This window comes from Tachysurus vachellii, chromosome 22 (genome assembly GCF_030014155.1).
Source record: "Tachysurus vachellii isolate PV-2020 chromosome 22, HZAU_Pvac_v1, whole genome shotgun sequence".
In the NCBI taxonomy this organism is placed as follows: Eukaryota; Metazoa; Chordata; class Actinopteri; order Siluriformes; family Bagridae; genus Tachysurus; species Tachysurus vachellii.
This window is the reverse complement of record NC_083481.1, coordinates 18452345-18474523: the sequence shown is the minus strand read 5'-3', so window position 1 is coordinate 18474523 and position 22179 is coordinate 18452345. Positions and strand designations below refer to the sequence as shown.

Sequence of the window (22179 nt, the reverse complement as noted above, 5' to 3'; positions counted from 1 at the left end):
GAGTGAAGCATGAGAGAGAGAAGGACTTCTATTTATCTCAAAACCTCTTAAAAGATAATGAAATGAAATAATGACAATAGAAACAGCAGACACACACTGTTGATTACACACACTGTAACCGTAACATTGGCCACTGTCGCAGTGATTGATGTGGGATGGTGGGATGTGAGTGTGTGAACTTGCACCTCGTTCTTCTCTCCAGAGCTCGGTGTGCTTCTCTAAGATGAACTTGTGTCAATTCTGGAAGGTCCTATAACAGAAAAACTATTACAAATAAATATTGTAAACAGTTTACTTCTAACTGAGGAAGACGTGCAACTAATCTTATAAAAACATTCAAGAATATTTAAAGTTATGAAAACATAAAATGTAAAATTCCTTCAACACTCAACACATGGGAAGTGTTCAGCACTTAAACACGTGCAAACACAGGCATGTTTACTGTACTGTCATTTTCTCACAAGAAAAAATTTCATGAACCAAATATAGCATGCTCACCTCTGTGTGTGTTTGTGTGTGTGTGTGCGCATGTGTGTGTGCACAGTCGGAGTGCCACAGAGATCGTTTGTGTTTCAGCACCTTCTCTTTACAGCGAGGGCTCAGTTCTGGTTCAGGTCGGAGTTGATCGGGCCGAGCTTAACACCAAACTGAGCTTCGAGTACATTGAGGATCCAACAGTACAGAGCATAGAACCTGAGTGGAGCATCACCAGGTACACACACACACACACACACACATACACACACACACACACACACACACACACAGTGTAAACCTCTGTGAATGACTATAATTAATTTTAGAAACTGAGAAAAGGTTCCATTACTTTACGTTCCACGACTAAACTTATATTATTTCTAATATTTTTAAATGATCATTTTAATACCTTTTATAATTGTTTTATCCAAATGAAACCTTTCTTTACAGTTTATAAGTTGAGATGCATTTCTGACAAGACTCCATTTTGTGTTGGTGAGATGTGGTGTTTTGCTCAGCGCTCACTAATAAATCATTTCTGCTTCAATGCTACATTTCTGAGTGAAGGGGAACCTCTGAGACACGGAACTGGAACTAAATCACCTCCAATAAAAGAAGTGATTAAAGCTCAGGTTGAGGTTCCACTTCAATACAGGACACTTCTGAAGCGTGAGCTTTCTGATCACTGTCCGTTTCACAGACAGACACCTCTCTCAGTCTGCCTCGCTCTCTCTCTCTCTCTCTCTCTCTCTCTCTGCCTCGCTCTCTCTCTCAGTCTGTCTTGCTCTCTCTCTCTCTGTCTGCCTCGCTCTCTCTGCCTCTCTGTCTGCCTCACTCTCTCTCTCTCTCTCTCTGTCTGCCTGTCTCTCTCTCTCTCTCTCTCTCTCCCTCTCTCTCTGCCTGTCTCTCTCCCTCTCTGTCTGTCTGCCCCTCTCTCTCTCTCTCTCTCTCCCCCCCGCCCTCCATCAGTACACTCTGAGCCGGAACTCCTGTATTTTGACTGGCTTGTTGACTGAGACATTTGTCAGCAAGAGTGGAGACAATATTACACGCCTTTTACACTTACAATGTCTGCTGTGGTTGCTATGGCAACCCAAACGTCTCAGATGTCAGACTGATGGACTGCGGTATGATAAAACCAGGCTCGCTTTATCTTGTTTGGTTTACAGTCTGATGTGTGTGTGTTAATTTAGGGTTCGAAGTTAGCACTGGGTAACAGATGGTTCTTGCTTCATTCACAAATGGGGGTCATTTTTTAAACGTAATATTAGAAATATCTTTATAATGTTTTTTTTAAATCCAGTGTTCAAATCTACCTCTGATAAACACAGTAAGGCTGTGTCTCAAATTTCATTCTTGTGTCCTATTGAGTCTTAACACTAAGCATTTTTTATAAAAACGTCACATTTTACCTTCAAACCTGCTGAAAGTTGTGTTTTGTGTCGCGTTCTTCTGGGTGTTTTAGATTAGTAAATATGTTTGTTTATAAGGTCAGAGTTGTTTGGTTTAAGACGCAGATCATGACAACAATCACAACAACGGTGGAACGAAGAGAGACATGAAGCTCGTCAGCGAGTTTCATGTCAGTGTAATTAAATCAGTGATAAATGTTTTACAGTTTGATTGCGAAAGCTGACAGATGCTGACGGATGTCAGCAGATCTTTAGTGAACAATAGGTCTGTATCACACCACAACAGCATGGAGTATTTTACTGTAATTATTTCAAGTTACTGATAAAGTTTATTTTGTACCTGGATGTGTCTTTTGTGTCTTTTGTGTCTTTTCAAACTCACCGTCTGACTTTTAAAACATGAAGACATGCAGTTCGCACTTCCCTTAGACTGGAGAGTCTGCAATGATTATTCCTCTGTTATTTTTTTATGCACCAGTCAGACATAAAGTCAATGACATGACACAGATCACAGATAATCTGGTTACAGTCGAGGGCTACAGGCAACAATCAGGTCTCAAAGTTGGCCCATAGCAGACAGACACAATATCAGGCAGGTGGTTTAATGTCATGGTTAATCTGTGTATCTGTGTTAATGCCAACATAAAATGTTTATCTTACTGCAGTCTTAAACCAAGCCTTAAGCCTTGTGGTCAAGGCTTTGGGTCACTGAGATGTTAGTAATGTCCATTTGGAGTCGTCTAGCTAAAGGTTTGGGAACACATGGGGTGTGATGTTAGTTGAAGGACTTGTGTGTACTATATATGGTAAGGGTTAGGGTTAACATTTTAGATCATATTGATTCATTCAACCTACAAATGATGTCAGGTCTCTAATGAACGTCTTTATTTATTTAGGATTGTGCCTTAAAATCTTGCTGCAGATTGTTAACGATCAACTGCAGAAATGCTGTAGTCAAAGATTCTGAACCACTACATATACTACCACCTACTACCACCTACTACCACCTACTACCACCTACTACTAGTACTAAAGATATTATTAACAAACGATGTTGTTTTGGTTTGTGTGCTTTGTTCGGCAGTGGACACACCACCATTACAGTGACCGGCACTAATCTAGATGTGGTGCAGGAGCCTCGGGTTCGTGTTAAATACAGCGGGCGTGAGTTTGTGAACGTGAGTGCTAATGTTTAATGTTACTGTCAGACAAACACTTAATGATGTTACTACAACTGTACAATAACCAGTGTAACCAGTGTCTGTCTAACTTAGATGTAAAAGCACCAATAGGTTTTTATGAGGAATTAATTTTTTTGAAATGTTGTCTCTCGATTAAAAGTGTGTGTTCTTTTCTCCTTTAAAACCACAAAGAGCAATAAGTTTTTAAAAGTACCTTTGAGTAGAACTCCCCGAATACACGACCCTTCTGTCCTCCCTCTCAGGTGTGTGAAGCGGTAAACTCCACCTCAATCCGCTGCTCTGCTCCGCCTCTGACGGCTGATGTTGCCCTGGGGCAGGATTCAGTGAAGCAGGCAGACGAGTTTGGCTTCATCTTCAATAACGTACATGCTCTGCTCACTTACAACAGCACCAGCTTCGTTTATTACCCCAATCCCTCATTTGAACCTCTGAGTGCGTCTGGAGCGCTGCAGCAGAAACCGGGATCACCCATCATTCTCAAAGTGAGAGTCGATCACATGACACGCTGCTTATTACCTCTGGATGATTCATCATGGATCATTTACACACAAGCAGAAAATTTAATAACAGAAATTTCACAATTATAACAAGTCATGAAAATAACATCTATAAATTAAACTAATTAACATATCTACAGTTATGGACCCTATGTTTCTACTGTGTGGATGCTCTGTGTGTGTGTGTGTGTGTGTGTGTGTGTGTGTGTAGGGCAGGAATCTGGTTCCATCAGCACCAGGAGGTTCCAAACTGAACTACACTGTCCTGGTTGGTGATGTTCCCTGCCTCATCACCGTCTCTGAGACACAGCTGCTGTGTGAACCACCTCCTCTGACCGGCCAGCACAGAGTCACGGTACCTCACTACCTCACTACCTCATTAACTTACTGTATTTTTCTACCTTGTTGCGTCACCGCCTGAGCATGTTACTGACTTGCATTATCACTGTGTGTGTATTTCTCTGCCTCGTATCTCATGTCACTGTTAAACAGGATCATTTAAATGTTAGGAATACAGTCAGTCCACTCTGCTCATCCCAGAACGGCTGATTAACTAACTGTGTGGTGATTGTTTACATCTTTACCTGTTTTTTTGTGCTCGGACTCTAACGCTTCAGCTCCTCAGGCACGTCTGCTTTACTGCATCACACTGCTCGTCTACTAATAATAGGAGATGACGAAAGTAAGCTGAAATAGGAAAAGGCCGCATGAATCGCTTCGGAGGCAAAATACACACAGAATATATATAAATATATATATATATAAAATCTCATCATTGTCAGTGTTACTGCTGTATAGCAGATCCTGTATAACTATATATAGTTACGTGTGTGTGTGTGTGTGTGTGTGTGTAGGTCCAAGTGGGTGGTCTCCAACTGTCTCCAGGTTCAGTTCACATCCAGTCAGACAGTCTCCTTACGTTACCCGCCATCTTCAGCATTGCAGCAGGGGGAGGCCTGCTCTTCATCATCGTCATCCTCGTACTGATTGCCTACCGACGCAAGTCACACGAGAACGACCTCACACTCAAGCGGCTGCATATGCAAATGGACAACTTGGAGTCAAGAGTGGCTCTGGAATGCAAAGAAGGTGTCATTTCACACACACACACAACACACACACAATCTCACACACTCACACAATCTCTCTCACACACACACAATCTCACACACACACACACAATCTCACTCACACAATCTCTCTCATACACACAATCTCACACACACACAATCTCTCTCACACACACAATCTCTCTCATACACACAATCTCACACACACACAATCTCTCACACACACACACACAATCTCACACACACACACAATCTCTCTCACAGACACACAACCTCACACACACACAATCTCTCACACACACAATCTCACACACACACAATCTCTCTCACACACACACACACACACACACTCTCACACACACACAAACACGAGAGTCTGGACAGTATCAGGGCTTCATGGATTTATTGATGCTCCAGTATTACAAAAATCATATACTTGTAAAATTATAGACATCTGTGTGTAAAATATTTGCTATAGAGTCACAATAGTAGAATCATAGAAGGACAACAGAGTCATGGGAAAGAATCATAAAATCACAGAAACACAGAATCACTTGGCCATAAAAAGATTCATAGAATCAAAATCATCTAGAAAGGAATCAAATTATTATGTAGTTATATAACAGTATCACGGAATCAATTAATCATTTGGTCAAAAAAGTTTAATAGAATCAATGAATCGTATGTGGTCATAGAAAAGAATAATAAAATCAAACATAGATATAAAAAGAATCAGATTTATCTAGAATCATAGATTCAGTTACAGTGTGTTACAGCACTGCCACAATATTAATGTGATGGGAAAAAACTAATAGTAAGCAGTCATAACATCATAAAACATGGTCATAGAACCAAATGGTCACAAAAGAGAATCAACTCATTGTCGACAATTAAAGGTCATATAATTAAAAAATCTTGGAATAAAAGAATCATGTGGTCATGAAAATCATCCATCATCTGCCCATTAAAACAAATCATAGAATCAAAGTATCACTTTAAAATTATTATCGCAGTAAAATCATAAGTTGTCAAAGAAAATAAGTGTCAAATCATACAGTTGATGTTCTGAGTACTGTTCCTGACGTGTGTGTGTGTGTGTGTGTGTGTGTGTGTGTGTGTGTGACCGTTCAGCTTTTGCAGAGCTCCAGACAGACATAAACGAGCTGACGAGTGATCTGGACCGGGCTGGAATCCCACACCTGGATTACCGCACCTATATCATGAGGATCCTGTTTCCAGGCATGGACGACCACCCGGTGCTCCGAGAGCTGGAGGTGAGAGACAGTGATGGAGTTTAATGAATAATACTAATTAATAAATTAGATTATATATTTCATATTTAATTCTGTTTTATATTTAAAATTCTTTCAGATTCATTTCAATTTGGACAAAAACAGAAGCGTTAATTAATTCACATAAAACGTCGTCTGTGTGTCGACATGCCGACATGTTTGTGTGTAATCCCAGTTATGTGTGTGTTTGTGTCTGAGGTGGCGGGCTGTGGGCAGCAGCGTGTAGAAAAGGCTCTGAAGCAGCTGGGCCAGCTGGTGAACAATAAGACATTTGTGCTGTCATTTATCCACACACTGGAGCTGCAGCGCTCGTTCTCCATGCGCGATCGTGGCTACGTGGCGTCACTCATCATGACTGCGTTGCACAACAGACTAGAGTTCATCACTGACATCCTCAAACAGCTGCTCTCTGAGCTCATCACCAAGAGCATGGAGAGCAAGAACCACCCCAAACTACTGCTGCGCCGGTAAAACACACACACACACAGACACAGACACAGACACAGACACACACACTTCTGGTAACTGAAACCCAAACTCAATCGCTGAACTACAGAAGGCTGCAAGCCATAAAGGATATGAGAGACAGATGTGTATTTTATAAAACATTAGAAACTTTTCATTCCTCACTCTCCTCTTTCCTCTCTATGCTGTTTTCTGTGCAAATGCTGTTCAATATTTCATAAAGTGTCCCCTCTCTCTAAATATCCATTCTCTGCATGTGTGTGTGTGTGTGTGTGTGTGTGTGTGTAGGACGGAGTCAGTAGCAGAGAAGATGCTGACAAATTGGTTTGCCTTCTTGCTTCACAAGTTCCTGAAGGTAAGTGGACACTGTGTCAGCATACACACTCAGCTGTGTGTGTGTTGTATAATTATTATTATTATTATTATTTTACTTAACATGAAAAGAGCACAACTGTTACTATAATTATACAGTTACATTAAAGTCATTCCTCTCCTAATTAATTCTGAACAAACTTACACTGAGGTGTAATAAATGTGTTTAAATTACAGCAAGGTGAATCAACTGAAACTAAACAATGTCACACAAAAGTTTGTAGTTCTGGGTAATTTAATTGTTTTATTCAATAAATGTGTGTGTGTCTGTGTGTGTGTGTGTGTGTGTGTGTGTGTGCGTATACAGGAGTGTGTGAGTGAGCCGCTCTTCATGCTGTACTGTGCTATAAAGCAGCAGATGGAGAAAGGGCCGATTGACGCTGTCACAGGAGAGGCTCGTTACTCGCTCAGTGAGGACAAACTCATCCGCCAACAGATTGACTACAAAACATTGGTGTGTGTGAGTCGATACGATACATTATCGGTGTGAAACACACACACACAAGCAGCGTAGCCTTGGGCTTATAATGAGTATCAAAAAGTTAATTTAACATACAAATTAAAAATAAACAGTACAGAATTCCTTCAGTGTTTATTTTCACTCATATATTCACACTGTATAATTAAAGTAATTAATGATCACATCCAATTGTGTTTACTGTCAATTGTTAAATCAGATTATATCACTGTAACACTGCAAATAAAAACACATACACAAAACACACACAACCCAGGATGTTAAAATATCTGCATGTCACATAGTGATGCCACTACAGTTGTGTGTATGAATTCTTGCATCCTCCAGTCTCTCATCTGCTTCTGGCCCATCTCTCCCTCCTCTACCTGTCTCTCTCTCCTTCCCTCTCGTCTCAATCTCATTCTGTTTCGCTCTCTGTCTTACTTTATCTACTGTCCTTATCTCTCTCTGTCTTTGTGCCTCTCTCCCTGTTTATTTGTCGCTCCTTCTGTCCCTCTCTCCCCATCTCTCTCTCTCCCTCTCTCCCCATCTCTCTCCCTCTCTCCCCATCTCTCTCTCTGTCTCTCCCTCTCTCCCCATCTCTCTCTCTCCCCATCTCTCTCACTCTCTCTCTCCCCATCTATCTCTCTCTCTCCCCATATCTCTCTCTCTCCCCATCTCTCTCTCCCTCTCTCACCATCTCTCTCCCTCTCTCCCCATCTCTCTCTCTGTCTCTCCCTCTCTCCCCATCTCTCTCTCTCTCTCCCCATCTCTCTCTTTCCCCATCTCTCTCACTCTCTCTCTCCCCATCTATCTCTCTCTCTCCCCATATCTCTCTCTCTCCCCATCTCTCTCTATCTGTTTAGACGGTTTGCTGTGTGGATGGAGATCAGGAGAATGGGGGTATGGAGGTGGTGGTGAAGGTGATAAACTGTGACACCATCACACAGGTGAAGGAGAAAATTCTTGATGCCATCTATAAGAACATCCCATACTCTCAGAGGCCACGTGCAGGAGACATGGATTTGGGTACACACACATACATGTCTCTATCTCTCAGCAACGTGTGTGTGTGTATGTGTGTCTGTGTATGTGTGTGTGTGTGTGTGTATGTCAGACAGATGGACGGACAGATTGTCAGGCGCTATCGTTAATTTGAACAAAGGGTGCCAGCCAACTTCATTTAGATTAGCGAAGCAGACTGTTCATCATCTGCTGTTCACTATAGTGTTTTTGTAAAAATCTTATTTTCTTTAATTAAAATAAATTATTCTGCAGATTTTCTGTTCCTTTTCTTTTCCTTTTCGATCCTGTTCTGAGAATAAATCTGAATCCTGGTCGATGGACAAATAAAATCAAGTCCCTGACTTAGAGCTTAATGTTATCTAACACTAATACATGACCTTCTTTATTTAGCGTTCCCTTATTTACACAGACGCAGTTCTGATGTTCCACTGTATGAGGAATGTTCCAGTACATGACAGATTACATGACAGATTACATTAAACCCCAGTCCAAAGCTGTTTAAGTGATTATTCAACCAAAAAATAAAAGTGTGCTCTTTATACCAATTATAGTCCATCAGCCACAAGACAGTGTACAGAAGTGACATTTGCTTCTTTAGTCCTGCACTGAAATTACAAATCTCACAGATAATAGAAGTGTAAAGCTTCTAATTTAATCAGGTGCAAGTGCAAAAACTCTCAGCAACAAACTCGAAGTATCACAAATCTTAATGCAGGGCAAACAGGTAAAGCATCAAGACACAAATACGGAACTAATAAAAAAATGGAATGAACTTTGCAAAGAAATAATGACTAAATCCTGTAAATCCAGTCTGAGCGTAGAGCTGTTAAAGGAGCACACAGTACAGAAATGTGCACTATACCAGAGGGTTCTCACGACGAGTTAAAGTAGACATGACACACAACTAACAGTAAACAAGCTCAAACCAAGCTGGAAGTCAATCAGTGCCTGAAGTGATGTTCGGTGTCGAGGTGCTCGGCTGTCTTTATCCTGAGCGGCCAGGAGCTGATAGATTATTGATGACAGTGAAGGACAAACCTACTTCAATTATTTAAAGTGGAAGTGATTGTTTTGGGACAGTGATGAATTTTGCATGTACATACTCTTCTCTCTCACTGTGTGTGTGTGAGAGAGAGAGAGAGGGTGTGTGAGAGAGAAAGAGAGAGTGAGTGTGAGAGAAAGAGAGTGTGGGTGAGAGAGAGAGTGAGAGTGTGTGTGAGAGAGAGAAAGAGAGAGAGAGAGTGATAGAGCGTGTGTGTGAGAGAGAGAGAGAGTGTGAGAGAGAAAGAGAGAGTGTGTGTGAGAAAGAGAGAGAGAGTGATAGAGTGTGTGAGAGAGAGAGAAAGAGAGAGTGAGAGTGTGTGTGTTTGAGCGAGAGAGAGAAAGACAGTGTGTGAGAGAGAAAGAGAGAGAGTGTGAGAGAAAGAGAGTGTGAGAGAGTGTGTGAGCGAGAGAGAGAAAGACTGTGTGAGAGAAAGAGAGAGAGAATGTGTGTGAGAGAGAGAGAGTAGGTCAGGCATCCTGGAGCATGAGTGTTTTAAAATCTAGATCACAGACTGTGAGTGTGTGTGTATTCTTTAATATTAGGTTGAGTTACTTGAGTCACATGATCACAAGTGACAGCTTCAAATGTGTGTGTTACAGAATGGCGTCAAGGGCGCACAGCACGTGTGGTCCTACAGGACGAGGACATCACCACTAAAATCGAAAACGACTGGAAACGACTCAACACACTCGTGCACTATCAGGTCATAACATTCACTCGCATTCTAACACGGAGAACAACAGAAGAGTGGATAATGTTCACTGTTCACTGTTCACTGGTCACATTGTCTATTACAGCAGCCTAAAACGGGTCTGTAAATTCATCTGTTAAAGTTTAATCATCTGAACATATTTAAAATATATAGATTTTTTGGTCATATACATTATTAATATTATTTTACATATCGCTTATTACGGTTTGCTGATGTTAATAATGTTAATAACAGTGTTAACACACTGTTCAGACTGTTGTTAATACTGTAGCTTCGCATGATCCTCATAAATTAGTGAGAGCGTACTCACTCTGAACCTCCAGCAGTTTATAGATGTGTGTGTGTGTGTGTGTGTGTGTGTAGGTATCTGATCGTTGTGTGGTGGCTCTGGTACCTAAGCAGACGTCCTCTTACAACATCTCAACGTCAGCCAGCTTTCCTCGGAGCTTCAGCCGATACGGTGAGTGTCTGATCTTTTGGACCTGCAGGAGAAACGTGGGGTTAAACCAAATAAATAAATAAATAAATAAATAAAAATCAACCTTAATTCTCATGGGGCTTTAAATCACTGTTTCTCATTGTTTACTCCTCTCTAAAGAATCTCATCATCTGTCCATTACATTTCAGTTCAATTGTCAGGAGACAAAAACATAAATGTACATGTAAATGGTGAAAGTCTGCCAATCAATCAATCAATCAATCAATCAATCAATCAATCAATCAATAACTAAATGAATAAACACATAACAACTGGCACATACAGTATCTCTTCCACTGATGTTAGCGTTTCTGCCAAAAGAAAAAAAAACCCTGAGATCTTTAACCTTTCTACCGAGAACTTATCCCTCCATCCATCATTATAAAGTTCATTATCAAGATGTTTTCCTTTGTCATCATTAATCTTGAGTAATCTGGGGAGATTGATGCACCCTCTCCTAATGACACACACATCCGTCTACACCGTGGATTTTATTACATTTTTAGTATTTTTACTAATATTAATGTAACATTTCACATTTTAATTTATTACCCTTTCACTTGCTGCATTACACACATTTGTAAAAAAACATTCTCTCCTTCTAATATCCATAAAGGCCTTTAATGGAGAGCTGAAACCTTTCATATGTGCATTTCATTTCCTTCTGTTTGGAAGTAGAAGAGCTTGTGAGTCTCAGAAAAAGTTCAGTACAGACCAGCTCTTTTGTTCATTGTGAGATAAGTGTGTGTGTGTGTGTGTGAGAGAGAGTTAATGAGTGTGAAAGTGTGCCATGACCGTGCAGTGTGAATGAGACGTATCTACAGAATGACCTTGTGTGATGTGATGCTTAGTGCAGAGGAGGCAAGAGTTCAACCTGTCTAATCTGCTGATGGAAGCAGAGGCTAATTAGGTAGTGAACTGCTGTGTGTGTGTGTGTGTGTGTGTGTGTGTGTACATGTCCTACTGTGTGTATCATTAACCTCTTCCTTTCTGCTGGCACAGAGCCTGATGATGAGACAAGCTGCGATTCACACTTTCTATGTAAAACCAGAGGAGTATTTAACAAACTGAACCTAAATGAAATGATAATGACTGAAATTTTAGGCTTCATCTGTTTATCTTTATAAGATGTTAGTAAATGTTTAAGTACATAAAGATGTACATCGTGTCAAATGGAGCAGATTTATGATCAGATTTCATTCTCTAATAAAATCATTCCACAATTTCCCTCAAGGGGGACACGGTGTCTTAGTGGTTAGCACGTTCACCTCACACCCCCAGGGTTGGGGTTTGATTCCCACCTCCACCTTGTGTGTGTGGAGTTTGCATGTTCTCCCTGTGCCTCGGGGGTTTCCTCCGGGTACTCCGGTTTCCTCCCCCGGTCCAAAGACATGCATGGTAGGTTGATTGGCATCTCTGGAAAATTGTCCGTAGTGTGTGATTGTGTGAGTGAATGAGAGTGTGTGTGTGTGTGTGTGCCCTGTGATGGGTTGGCACTCCGTCCAGGGTGTATCCTGCCTTGATGCCCGATGACGCCTGAGATAGGCACAGGCTCCCCGTGACCCGAGGTAGTTCGGATAAGTGGTAGAAGATGAATGAATGAATGAATGAATTTCCCTCAAAGCCGTGACCTTAATCTTCAGTCTCTTTAATCACAACTGAACGATTAGCTATTATTTAGTTAGCTTTACTTGTCTTCATTTATGGGCTCACATTCTTTATTATACATATTCTTTAATTACTGAAATAATAAAGCAGTATTGCCGATGGGACTCTCTGTCACTACTGAACGCATGATTTGAAGTTAATTACAAGTAAATCAGTTTGTATCCAGCTTGATAAATGAAGCCCAGTGTTTCTGTAATGAATCAGTTTATAGCTAATCTATGAGTCGTCATTCAGAATGATTCTTACTGAATAGATGTGAATTTTGGAGAGAAATTAACTTTACCTAACAAAAGATTATGATTTCTGTATTTTTCCTTCAAAATACTGAATACACATTAGCGGTGTTAGAGGTCACTCTCACTCTCTTACTCTCCAAGATTCAGTCCTACGCTCCGTGTCAGGGGGCAGTCCAGAGCTCTCGCGCTCCCGAGTGCCAATGATTACACCAGACCTGGAGAGCGGAGTTAAAGTTTGGCATCTGGTCAAAAACCACGAACATGGAGACCAAAAAGAAGCTGAGCGTGGCAGCAAGATGGTGTCTGAGATCTATCTTACCCGCCTTCTGGCCACCAAGGTGAAACACACACACACACACACACACACACACACAAAGTATACTGATTCCTAATTACCGGTTATATATATGTTTCTGCAGGGCACGTTGCAGAAGTTTGTAGATGATCTGTTCGAGACGCTCTTCAGCACGGCCAATCGTGGCAGCGCGCTCCCGCTCGCCATCAAATATATGTTCGACTTCCTGGACGAGCAGGCGGACAAACATGGCATCCACGACCCTGACGTCCGTCACACGTGGAAGAGTAACTGGTGAGACCCGACGAGCGAACGCTGGGAAAAAAAACAAAAATACGATACTGACATTAGAAACTCGGTTCGTTTCGGAAAATTGTTTTCTTAAGGTCAACATATCGAATGCTGACGCAAGCAAAAGATTATTCTAACTAACAGTTACTCATAGTAGTGGTATTAAGCCATATCTTTTATTTTAACTTTCTTCTTTTGTCCATTTATTGTTTATTCTTCTCATAGTCTTCCTCTGCGTTTCTGGGTGAACGTCATCAAAAACCCACAGTTTGTGTTCGACATCCATAAGAACAACATTACGGATGCGTGTTTGTCTGTCGTGGCTCAGACCTTCATGGACTCGTGCTCAACTTCGGAACATCGACTCGGCAAAGACTCGCCTTCGAACAAACTCCTCTATGCTAAAGACATCCCGCACTATAAGAGCTGGGTAGAGCGGTAAGTGTGTGTGTTAATATAGAAGCAGCCGACAAATTAACACTTGAAGGAAGCGAGTCAAAAGAGGGTGGGGCAGACACCTGAACATGAAACATAAACAAAAGGCACATGGCCAAAGTCCAGGCAGAGTCCTGACATTCAAACCTAGTAAAGAAAAGACGAAAGCATCATAAATGACCAGTTAACGATAAACACAAGTTGTTACTGAGTAATAACCCGAGGTAGTTGTGTACAGGGACGACAGAACGATGTTCTGTGGCTGTGTTCTTTCCTGATCTAGTGATCTTGACTAAACCCTACACTCTACTGTGAGAAATCTGAACACGTCCTTTCTACAGGGGTTAGAGTGACAGCTTTGAGTGCACTTTGTATAATTGGTAGCCTTGCTAATGTTGGCTATTTTATCAGGATAACTGACTTGTAGTCAGAGGTTCTACACTGTAATCAGCTCACATTCATAATTACTTCTATTTAAAGTTTCCTCTGCCGCTTGTTCCTTCTGAAATAGAACAGCACAAAGAATCTCGAGTGGTTTTCCCCTTTACAATAAATCTTACTTGTGTGATATTAGTATCTAAAAAAAGAAATAATCTGTATCTTATATCTGAACTCCACATCCAAGAGCATTTCTTATTTAGAATTCCTCACAGTGTATCTCAGTGAGTTTAGTGAGCCAAGCTCAGATGTGTTTCTGTCTTGTTTTCAGGTACTATGCCGATATAAGCCGTCTACCGTCCATCAGCGATCAGGACATGAATGCGTATTTGGCCGAGCAGGCGCGTCTTCATTCACACGAGTTTAACACACTCAGTGCCTTGCACGAGATCTATGCCTACATCAGGAAGTACAGCCTGGAGGTACGGTACACTAGATCTGACTTACGTTTACTGTCACACCTCATGTGCTTAATGCTGCAAGACCTAGTTAATAAAATGCAAATAACGCATTTAAATACCGCACACTTACCCACTACATTCACACACTTAAAGAAGGTTCTTTAAGAGTTTGTTGGATAATTAAGTGTTCTGGGCTTATCAACATAGAAAGGCTTGTAGGGCTCCAGGTGGAACCTTCTAGAGACATCTGATCATATCAGATCCTTTAGATTCTGATCACTCAGACACACACTACATACTGCACATTAAGGTATGTTGAACCAGCTCCTGTCCATAAAACGTCCTTATCTCATGGCCCTGTGGTCAATGAGCTCCCATGAGATCTAACTAGCTCTCCAACTTTGTCCACCAACTTTGCACTAACAAAAACATTACAGTACAAAACAGGATTCAGTGTCATCTGCACTGCTGTCATGTGTGGTATAAAATGTCTCATCATTTGTCCTCTCCTGCCTCCTTGTGGCTTTGTGCAGATAGTGCAGTCTCTGAAGCAGGACACATTGGCCCAGAAACAAAGACTCGCCTACAAACTGGAGCAGCTCATTGCGGATATGGACCACGAGAGCTGATCTGAAGTGAAAAAAAAACCCAAACAAACAAAAAACAAAAACAAGAACAAAAAGGGCCACAGACTGATCAACTGAATCATCTGAAAGAGAACTGAACTGAGATCACGGGTCATGGTGACGAGTCGTGGTGCGATCGCCTTCCATCTCCGTATCGAAGGTTTCACTCCAACATGACGTTTGCTTTATATTTTCATTCAAAATCAAGAGACATTAAATACCATAATACGAACTATCTACCTAGCTTTTTGTGCTAGAATAGTAAACATAAAACAATGCAAGAGACGTAGAACTAGTTCAGATCTCCTTATCACAGCTACTCAAGTCTACAGAACAGATCGAGGTTATACCATAAATATCACCATCTACTGCGTGAAGTGGAAAGCGCCGGTTCTCAAAAGGCACCTTAAGCAAAGGACACGTTAAAATATTACAGCCTATGCGTTAGAATTTCAGACATTCTTTCACTTTCATGTACACGTTTGCTAATGCAGAGATTTTGGGTTTACATTATGCATGACAGAAATATGCCCGTATTTATTCTCGCAAAAAATTCATTAACATCTTTATTAACTTCAGTGTGTGTGACTCGTGTCTGTAACGGATATAAACTCGAGAGCAGAACAAGTGTGTGAAGCCGCCTGAAGTCCATGACCTTTGACGCGGATTAATTTTTAATTACACCAGTACATAAGCTCTGTTTATATGGACCAATGGTTTAGCTAGGGCCAAAGGTCATGTCTTTTAAAATAGTATGAAGGCTCAAGCGTATGTAAGTGTGTGTTGTTTACACGTTAAAAAAACGAAAAACATGAGTGTAATTTGTTTTTCCATCACTGTACTGATGAGCTTCCAATGTCTTTTTAACCAAACCTTCCTTTTCTAACACGTGTGATGGTCTTTTGTCCGTGCTGGTTGGTTATCACGCATGACACATATGACGCTTTGGAACGAAACTTATTTGTAAGATGTCAAATGGAGCTGTATTTAAAAAAAAAAAACAAAAAGTATTGTTCATAATTCTGAAATATTCAAACTTGACTACTGCTGTCATAATTCACACTTATTGGTTTATTAGTTGTTTAAATGTATTTATTATTTTACATAAAACATTTTATTGTGCTGTTATGTTTTGCTGGTTCTTATTTATTTGTTCTTTGGTTTAATGTGTTGGAAGTAAAACCGGTTTTGTGAGTAAAACACAACACTGTTTTGAATTTAGTAAAAATATTTGTAGTTTTTTTTTTTACAGCTCCATTTTTTTGTGTATTTAACCTGTAAATAGTAAACATTCCTATTTTGAAATTATTCCCTTTTTACAGTTGTAATAAATGAATAAAATGAAATAAAAGATACTAATCAGAAATGTCAACATTTAAGCTCTGACATTACTTTTGTTACCCAACAATCATTAATAACTTTCTAGCAACTTTTGATTAATAACAAAAAAAAAAAACAAGTTGCAAAATCTGGTTCTATATAAATTTAGATCTAGTGTGGAAACTGTCGAGCCCTTAGACCCAAAACAGAGGTACAGGAGAAAAGGGGAACGACGAGACCAGAGAAATGATAAGAGATGAAGTTAAAAGAAAGCTATAGAGGTTCTTCTGTATGTTACGTTTCAGAAGCTCTACACTTACCTTTATTTATTGTAAAGCTGTTCATTTTGGGCTCTGACATGATTCAGCTGGTGGGTGACGGAGAGCTGAAACCTGTGAAGTAGTAAAACATTTCAGAAATTCATGCATGTTTGTCACCTGCAATAGTCACCACAGCTAAAGGTCTCACTTCTTATAAACTAATAATTGCAAATCCTTTCGTTTTTCATCATTTCCATTCAAATTGACTTAAGTAAGCGACCGATGTCGATGTTGCTTGACGTTTTTTAATCTGTGAAAACCTCATTAAAGAACGGTACGAGTCACAATACATATAATAATATCCTGTATGATTAATTGAGATCACAGGATTTAAAATGAAACTTAATAGTGTAATTAAACCAAGACAGCCTGCTAAGTTAAATCGTCTTTTTTTCCGCCGTCACTTTTAAGGTTGCTCAGTTAATCATCTCAAAAATCTTAATTTGCTGGAATGATCTGAATCCTATTTCACTTTGTTGCAAACTGAGAGCAGAGAGATTTACTGAGGATTCTGATAATCACTTCCTGCTGTTCACGGTCAAATCACAAGCCATTTATATCCCTGGCATTACAAGTGGCATCCAAATAAATGTCCAGCTGTAAATATCACCGATTAACTGTCATTCCTGTCTATGACGCTGTATGACTGAGTGGTTAATAGTCTACATTATGTAGATTGAAACAGCTCTTAGATGCAATATACATCTAAGAGTTGCTTTTTTATGTTGTTGTTTAACACACACAGAAAGCTGATAAATAAAGCCTGAAGTGACTGTAGTCTATAAAGTCAAAGGCCGATGCATTAGCACCAGGAACACATCCATCGGCTACATTTAGCTCATTCTCACAGCAACACTTGGAGCCAAACTTTATGGACCCAGCTAGATGAACATTAGGGCAAAACTATTTTGGTCTTCTTGTCTCCAGCTCCTGCCAAAATCAGATTCAGTTGCACACGGTGTCCTACTCATCTGTCCCTGTGACTAATACCTGAATTATTATGGATTATATAGCTTTCCGTGGTCTTATCTGTCCCTCTGCATTACATAGTCATACTGAATGTCCACAAATGTGACAGATAATCATATGCAGTTATATACAGGTATTACACAGACTTGTGTACTCAAGGGCTCTCACAATGAGAAAAGACAATTTTGCAACCATGAGAAAGTGAGAGCCTCAGAGCAGGTTGTGTTCACCTTACTACTGTATATACACTACATCAGTCACCAATGCACTGCACATTTCTTCACTTAGGATTAATAAAGTGCATCTCACAAGAGATAAATATACATAGAACCTATTTATAAGGAAATCAGTGAGGTGAAAATTCTGTTTACAAACGGCAACGTATGGAAAGAACATTAAAGAAATTTTGTGCACAGGTAAGAAAAGACAAACCTTGAGTATATCACACTTAGAAGATGAATTGATTATGGGGAAAATTAAGCGTAGTTCTGATTCTGATTATATAAGGAAATACCATATACAGTATGACTAAAAAAATGTTTGTATTAACACTACAGCACCAATCACAGACTGTCACTGCTTTAAAGGATCTCAGTTTATGTGCTGTCATTTTCAACACATTTCTGGAAGCTTTGAAGGACCTTGCGGTCAACAGAACCTGGAGCACATTTCTGGTGTTATAAATATGTTCTTTTATCATACTCCACAACCAGTGTTAACATTTTGTTAATCACTCTGTGTATCATAAAGTGTTTCTTTTCTCAAATGTACTTACAGCACACTCCTTCAGACCCTTGAAATAATCATTACCTGTAAAGAGAGGAAAGAAAAACAAATAGAGTTTTCTGTGAGCCCAACCTCAGATCTGCCAAGCCAGTTGAGCATTATAGAACACATTTATGTACTGTAGGATATATGAGCAGCCACCTGTCAACACCACCCTCAGGCTTTGGAGACTGAAAAGCTGTTTGCTTTCATGCGATTTATTAATAAAAATGCTTCACTTGCGAGAACCATGCAACAGTATACCAGTGGCATCTGAGCTCTCCCCCAGGGCTAATCCATGGTTTCACTCCAGGAAGTCATACGAGCCACCTCTCTTATTAGATGCTATTTGTACTGCAGATTTTCTAACCATAGTTGGAGCCATGCTTAGGCGACAGTACAGAACATACTCTCAATAACAAAAGCAACCTAATACACGCTGTTCCTTTAAAGATGACGGTTAATTTATTTTCCTTGGTTAAATTTTGACCGTATACTGAAACAGAGGCATTGAGTGAAAAATAATATTAATCCTTGACTAAGGCTCAGTACATGAATTAAAAGTGACCATCTGACCGTATTAATAAAAATGTCTGACTGGCAAATTCCATGACACTGAATACCAGCAGCATTTCACAGCTCCTCCATTGCCAAGTAAGTCTATCACCAAGCTAAGCTCTAAAAATGAAAAGTAGTTCATTAGATTTATATTGAGCCAAATGGTTTGGATAGTTACTACAGCACTGAAATAAATGTGACATTAAAATGACAAGTTACCATCTGAAATACTGTGATCAAGTCATTTACTATCATAACGCCACATATTATAAACTACATAATTGATCTGTTCACAGTTTCTTTGACTATACTCTCAAACTATTTTTTACCAAAAACATTTTTTGACAATTTGAATGTCAGAAAAATCCTGTTAACATCATTAGGAACTGTGTCCTTCTTACAATACAGTACAAAAGTAACACATTAACTGTAGTATATATTGACAGATTGATGTTGGACTATTGATAATCTACTGACACCTACAGACTCGGCTGTACAGCAAACAGCTGGCCTTCCTGTATACTGGTCATATCTGCTAATTCATAAATGTGAAACATGGATAAATCTCAAATTCATGATCAAGCCCCTTCTCAAGAGAAGGAAATGGCTGCAATGAAAACAATGAAGGCAAAAGCACTGGCCAAGAATAAAGAACTTAAGGAAAAGATGGTGAAAAGATAGAAACTCTAATAATGCCACTCCGAGGCCAGCTGTGCATATTTTGTATTTGAAATTGGTAATATCAATTATTTTTGTCTTTATTTTATAATAATCATATGGCCTTACAGGATGAGTGCTCCCTAGGAGAACGTCCCATAAGGAAAGAAAAAGCAGAATGGAAAGACCATCCATGAGCTAGAGAAGGCAAAGAAGACAAAGGTAAAGTGGAAAACAAGAAATCAGTAACACACACTGTTCTTGAGGAAGCTCTGAACTGATGGTCTGAGGGTCATCAAATCCATGCTGAGTATAGATTTACTCTGATTGTACTTCTTTATTAAACTGATGCTGATGCTCATTCTCATAAATTGCTCAAAAGCTTCTAGTTATACAACTGCACATGACAATATAGTGAACAGATACTGTACAAAAAGAAAATAACTGACACTCACACACTCTAGTGTCAATGAGATGATGAGTTTCCTTCCGAATTTGGCTCCTGTTCTTAGGGAGTTTTTCCCTCACACTGTGTCTGGCTTGCTCATTAGCAATAAATACAAATTAAAATCAGATTTTAGAATTTCCAAAGAGCAAAGAATAATGAACGGGACTTGTGACGTCTTAAAAACTGTTCACTTTTAAAGCAAAACTGATAAACCAGGCCAGGGAATGACGCACTGCACTCGCTACACAATGGAGATTATTCGACAATTCCTGTTTTTCTCACATTCAAAGTATGAACCACACATTCACACATATATTCACACAGATATTCAAACAGTTTGCAACTGGAAAGCACTACAAATGTCTAAAATTAAGTCTCAGTGAACTTCAGGTAAGAATGGAAAAACATCCCACTATAAGCACAACGACTGAGATGCACACTTGCAAATTCAAAGCCTTCAGAAATAGTCAGTGTGAACATATAACACAGCACCATAATTGGAGACGTGTCATTTCCAGAACATTTGCAGAGTAGAAATACTTGAATGATTTTTGCTAACACAAAATTAAAATGTCATGCAAACAATAAAAGTTCCTTCTCTCTCAGGGGAATTGGGAGACCTGGCATGTGTTGTCGCTTTATTTTCTATCAAATAATCACATCAGAATAATGAATATATTGATTGTAAATGCCAACATGTGTAAACTGTCTGGAACTGGGACTAAGATCAATGCATTTTTTTTAATGTAATGTGAATTTATGCAAAAATGTAGTACTTAAGGATTTACATAAACTTACATAAAGACTTTCACATTTTAATACTTGATTAAAATAAACAAGGAGACACTTCGCAGATGACAGCAACTATGTCTTATGTTTAATCTCATTAAGCACTTAAATATACTGCACTACAACATTTTTGAGGCCCAAACCAGACAGCTACAGTAGCTTGTTTCTATATTTGCATTTAATCCTAATAGAAACATTCTAATTGTAATAATTCAGATTCAGCATTTCATTTTGACAAATCCAACTTATAACTTCTAAATTTCACTTGCTTGTAAAATTGCCAAAACATATTATCTTTCTTACGGTCAGCTACTAGTAATCAATCTTAGACTATAAATTTGTTCCATTTTAATTTGATACTCTGCTGGCACTAAAGAGCGCTAGATGTTAGATCCAGTAAATCTTATCATGTATCCAAGTCATGTCAGTATCTGCATCTTTAAATGAATGTCATGCATCTCAAGAGATTTTATCATAAATAATTATTATTAAAAAAAAGTCAATGTGCTGTTCAATTCCATTTTATTTGGGTCAGTTCTTCCCATCTCTTCACTCAAATGAAATTGTATGTATTTTCAGAAAATCTGAAACTGAACACCAGTGGGTACAGAGTTTTTCCTCCACATCCGATTTCATTTGAGTGAAGAGATGGGAAGCACTAAAAAAAAAATTAAGTTCATAAACTTTTATAAAATACAGAGCAGAAAAAAAGGCTACAAAAATTTTATTAATTTAAGAGTAGTATAAATATGTATTTAAAGAATATTTACAGGATACTCAATAGACAGTGTGTCTGAATATTTACACACATTTTAATAGGCATTTAACTCTGCATAAGTGAATAACTTTGCAAAAGAAATGCTTAGATGTTAATATAGTTAAAAAAAACAAACATAGATTTTGAAGGAATCTTCCTAAGAAACACCAGCACTTGCACTTGTGTGACATCAAGACAAGTCCTTAATAGTGTTATATATAACACAAACATACATTAAGTAATGCTATGTGACCATATATAGCTAGAAAATTCTGCTGAGTGAACGGTAATGCTGCTATATAACAGGCAACCCCAAGGACTGAAGGAACCTGAAGCACCCTGCCTCGGTGAGAAAATATCCAGTTCGGTACCGGTGTCTCGTGTTTGAGAATTATATTTGTATAATACTGGATTTATAACATGCTGAATTTGATCAACGTGTTTACAAATGTATGTCTAAACTTATCTTTTCTTCTTTTTCTTCCAGTGTTCACAATTTGCCAGCCAATCTGCCATCTGCCAAGTTCTCCTCTTGATATCAAATAAGGTACAGTGTAAAAATTGTGTATATAAAAACATTTAAACATGTGGATTTGTTTACCCCGTCTATACAGACCATATCCAAACAGCCAGGCTGTCATTATTTAATTAAACTCCAGACATTTCTGGAAATTTGTGAATATTTCTGAAACATCAAAAAT

General features: G+C 39.2%; 1 protein-coding gene and 1 long non-coding RNA gene across 2 annotated transcripts in view; one reads left to right on the top strand and one right to left on the bottom strand.

The window, feature by feature from the left end:
- The window catches only part of LOC132837787 (plexin-A2-like), a 55982-nt gene extending 39916 nt beyond the window's left edge, over nt 1-16066 (top strand). Inside the window, exons 16-32 of the mRNA XM_060857651.1 lie at nt 545-712; nt 2974-3067; nt 3334-3573; nt 3800-3943; nt 4443-4677; nt 5790-5932; nt 6149-6417; nt 6704-6770; nt 7095-7241; nt 8111-8273; nt 9915-10018; nt 10391-10487; nt 12551-12747; nt 12829-12998; nt 13221-13433; nt 14140-14290; nt 14803-16066. Of these exons, the coding sequence (XP_060713634.1) occupies nt 545-712; nt 2974-3067; nt 3334-3573; nt 3800-3943; nt 4443-4677; nt 5790-5932; nt 6149-6417; nt 6704-6770; nt 7095-7241; nt 8111-8273; nt 9915-10018; nt 10391-10487; nt 12551-12747; nt 12829-12998; nt 13221-13433; nt 14140-14290; nt 14803-14898 (2698 nt within the window). The 3' untranslated portion in view covers nt 14899-16066. The remainder of the gene's footprint in view (nt 1-544; nt 713-2973; nt 3068-3333; nt 3574-3799; nt 3944-4442; nt 4678-5789; nt 5933-6148; nt 6418-6703; nt 6771-7094; nt 7242-8110; nt 8274-9914; nt 10019-10390; nt 10488-12550; nt 12748-12828; nt 12999-13220; nt 13434-14139; nt 14291-14802) is intronic.
- LOC132837820 (uncharacterized) lies at nt 5796-22176 on the bottom strand. Its single transcript, XR_009647584.1, has 5 exons — nt 18280-22176; nt 16536-16607; nt 12806-13019; nt 10422-10509; nt 5796-5926 (listed from the first exon to the last, which is right to left on the bottom strand). It is a non-coding gene; the product is annotated as an uncharacterized LOC132837820 (long non-coding RNA).
- Nucleotides 22177-22179: the final 3 nt, after the last annotated feature.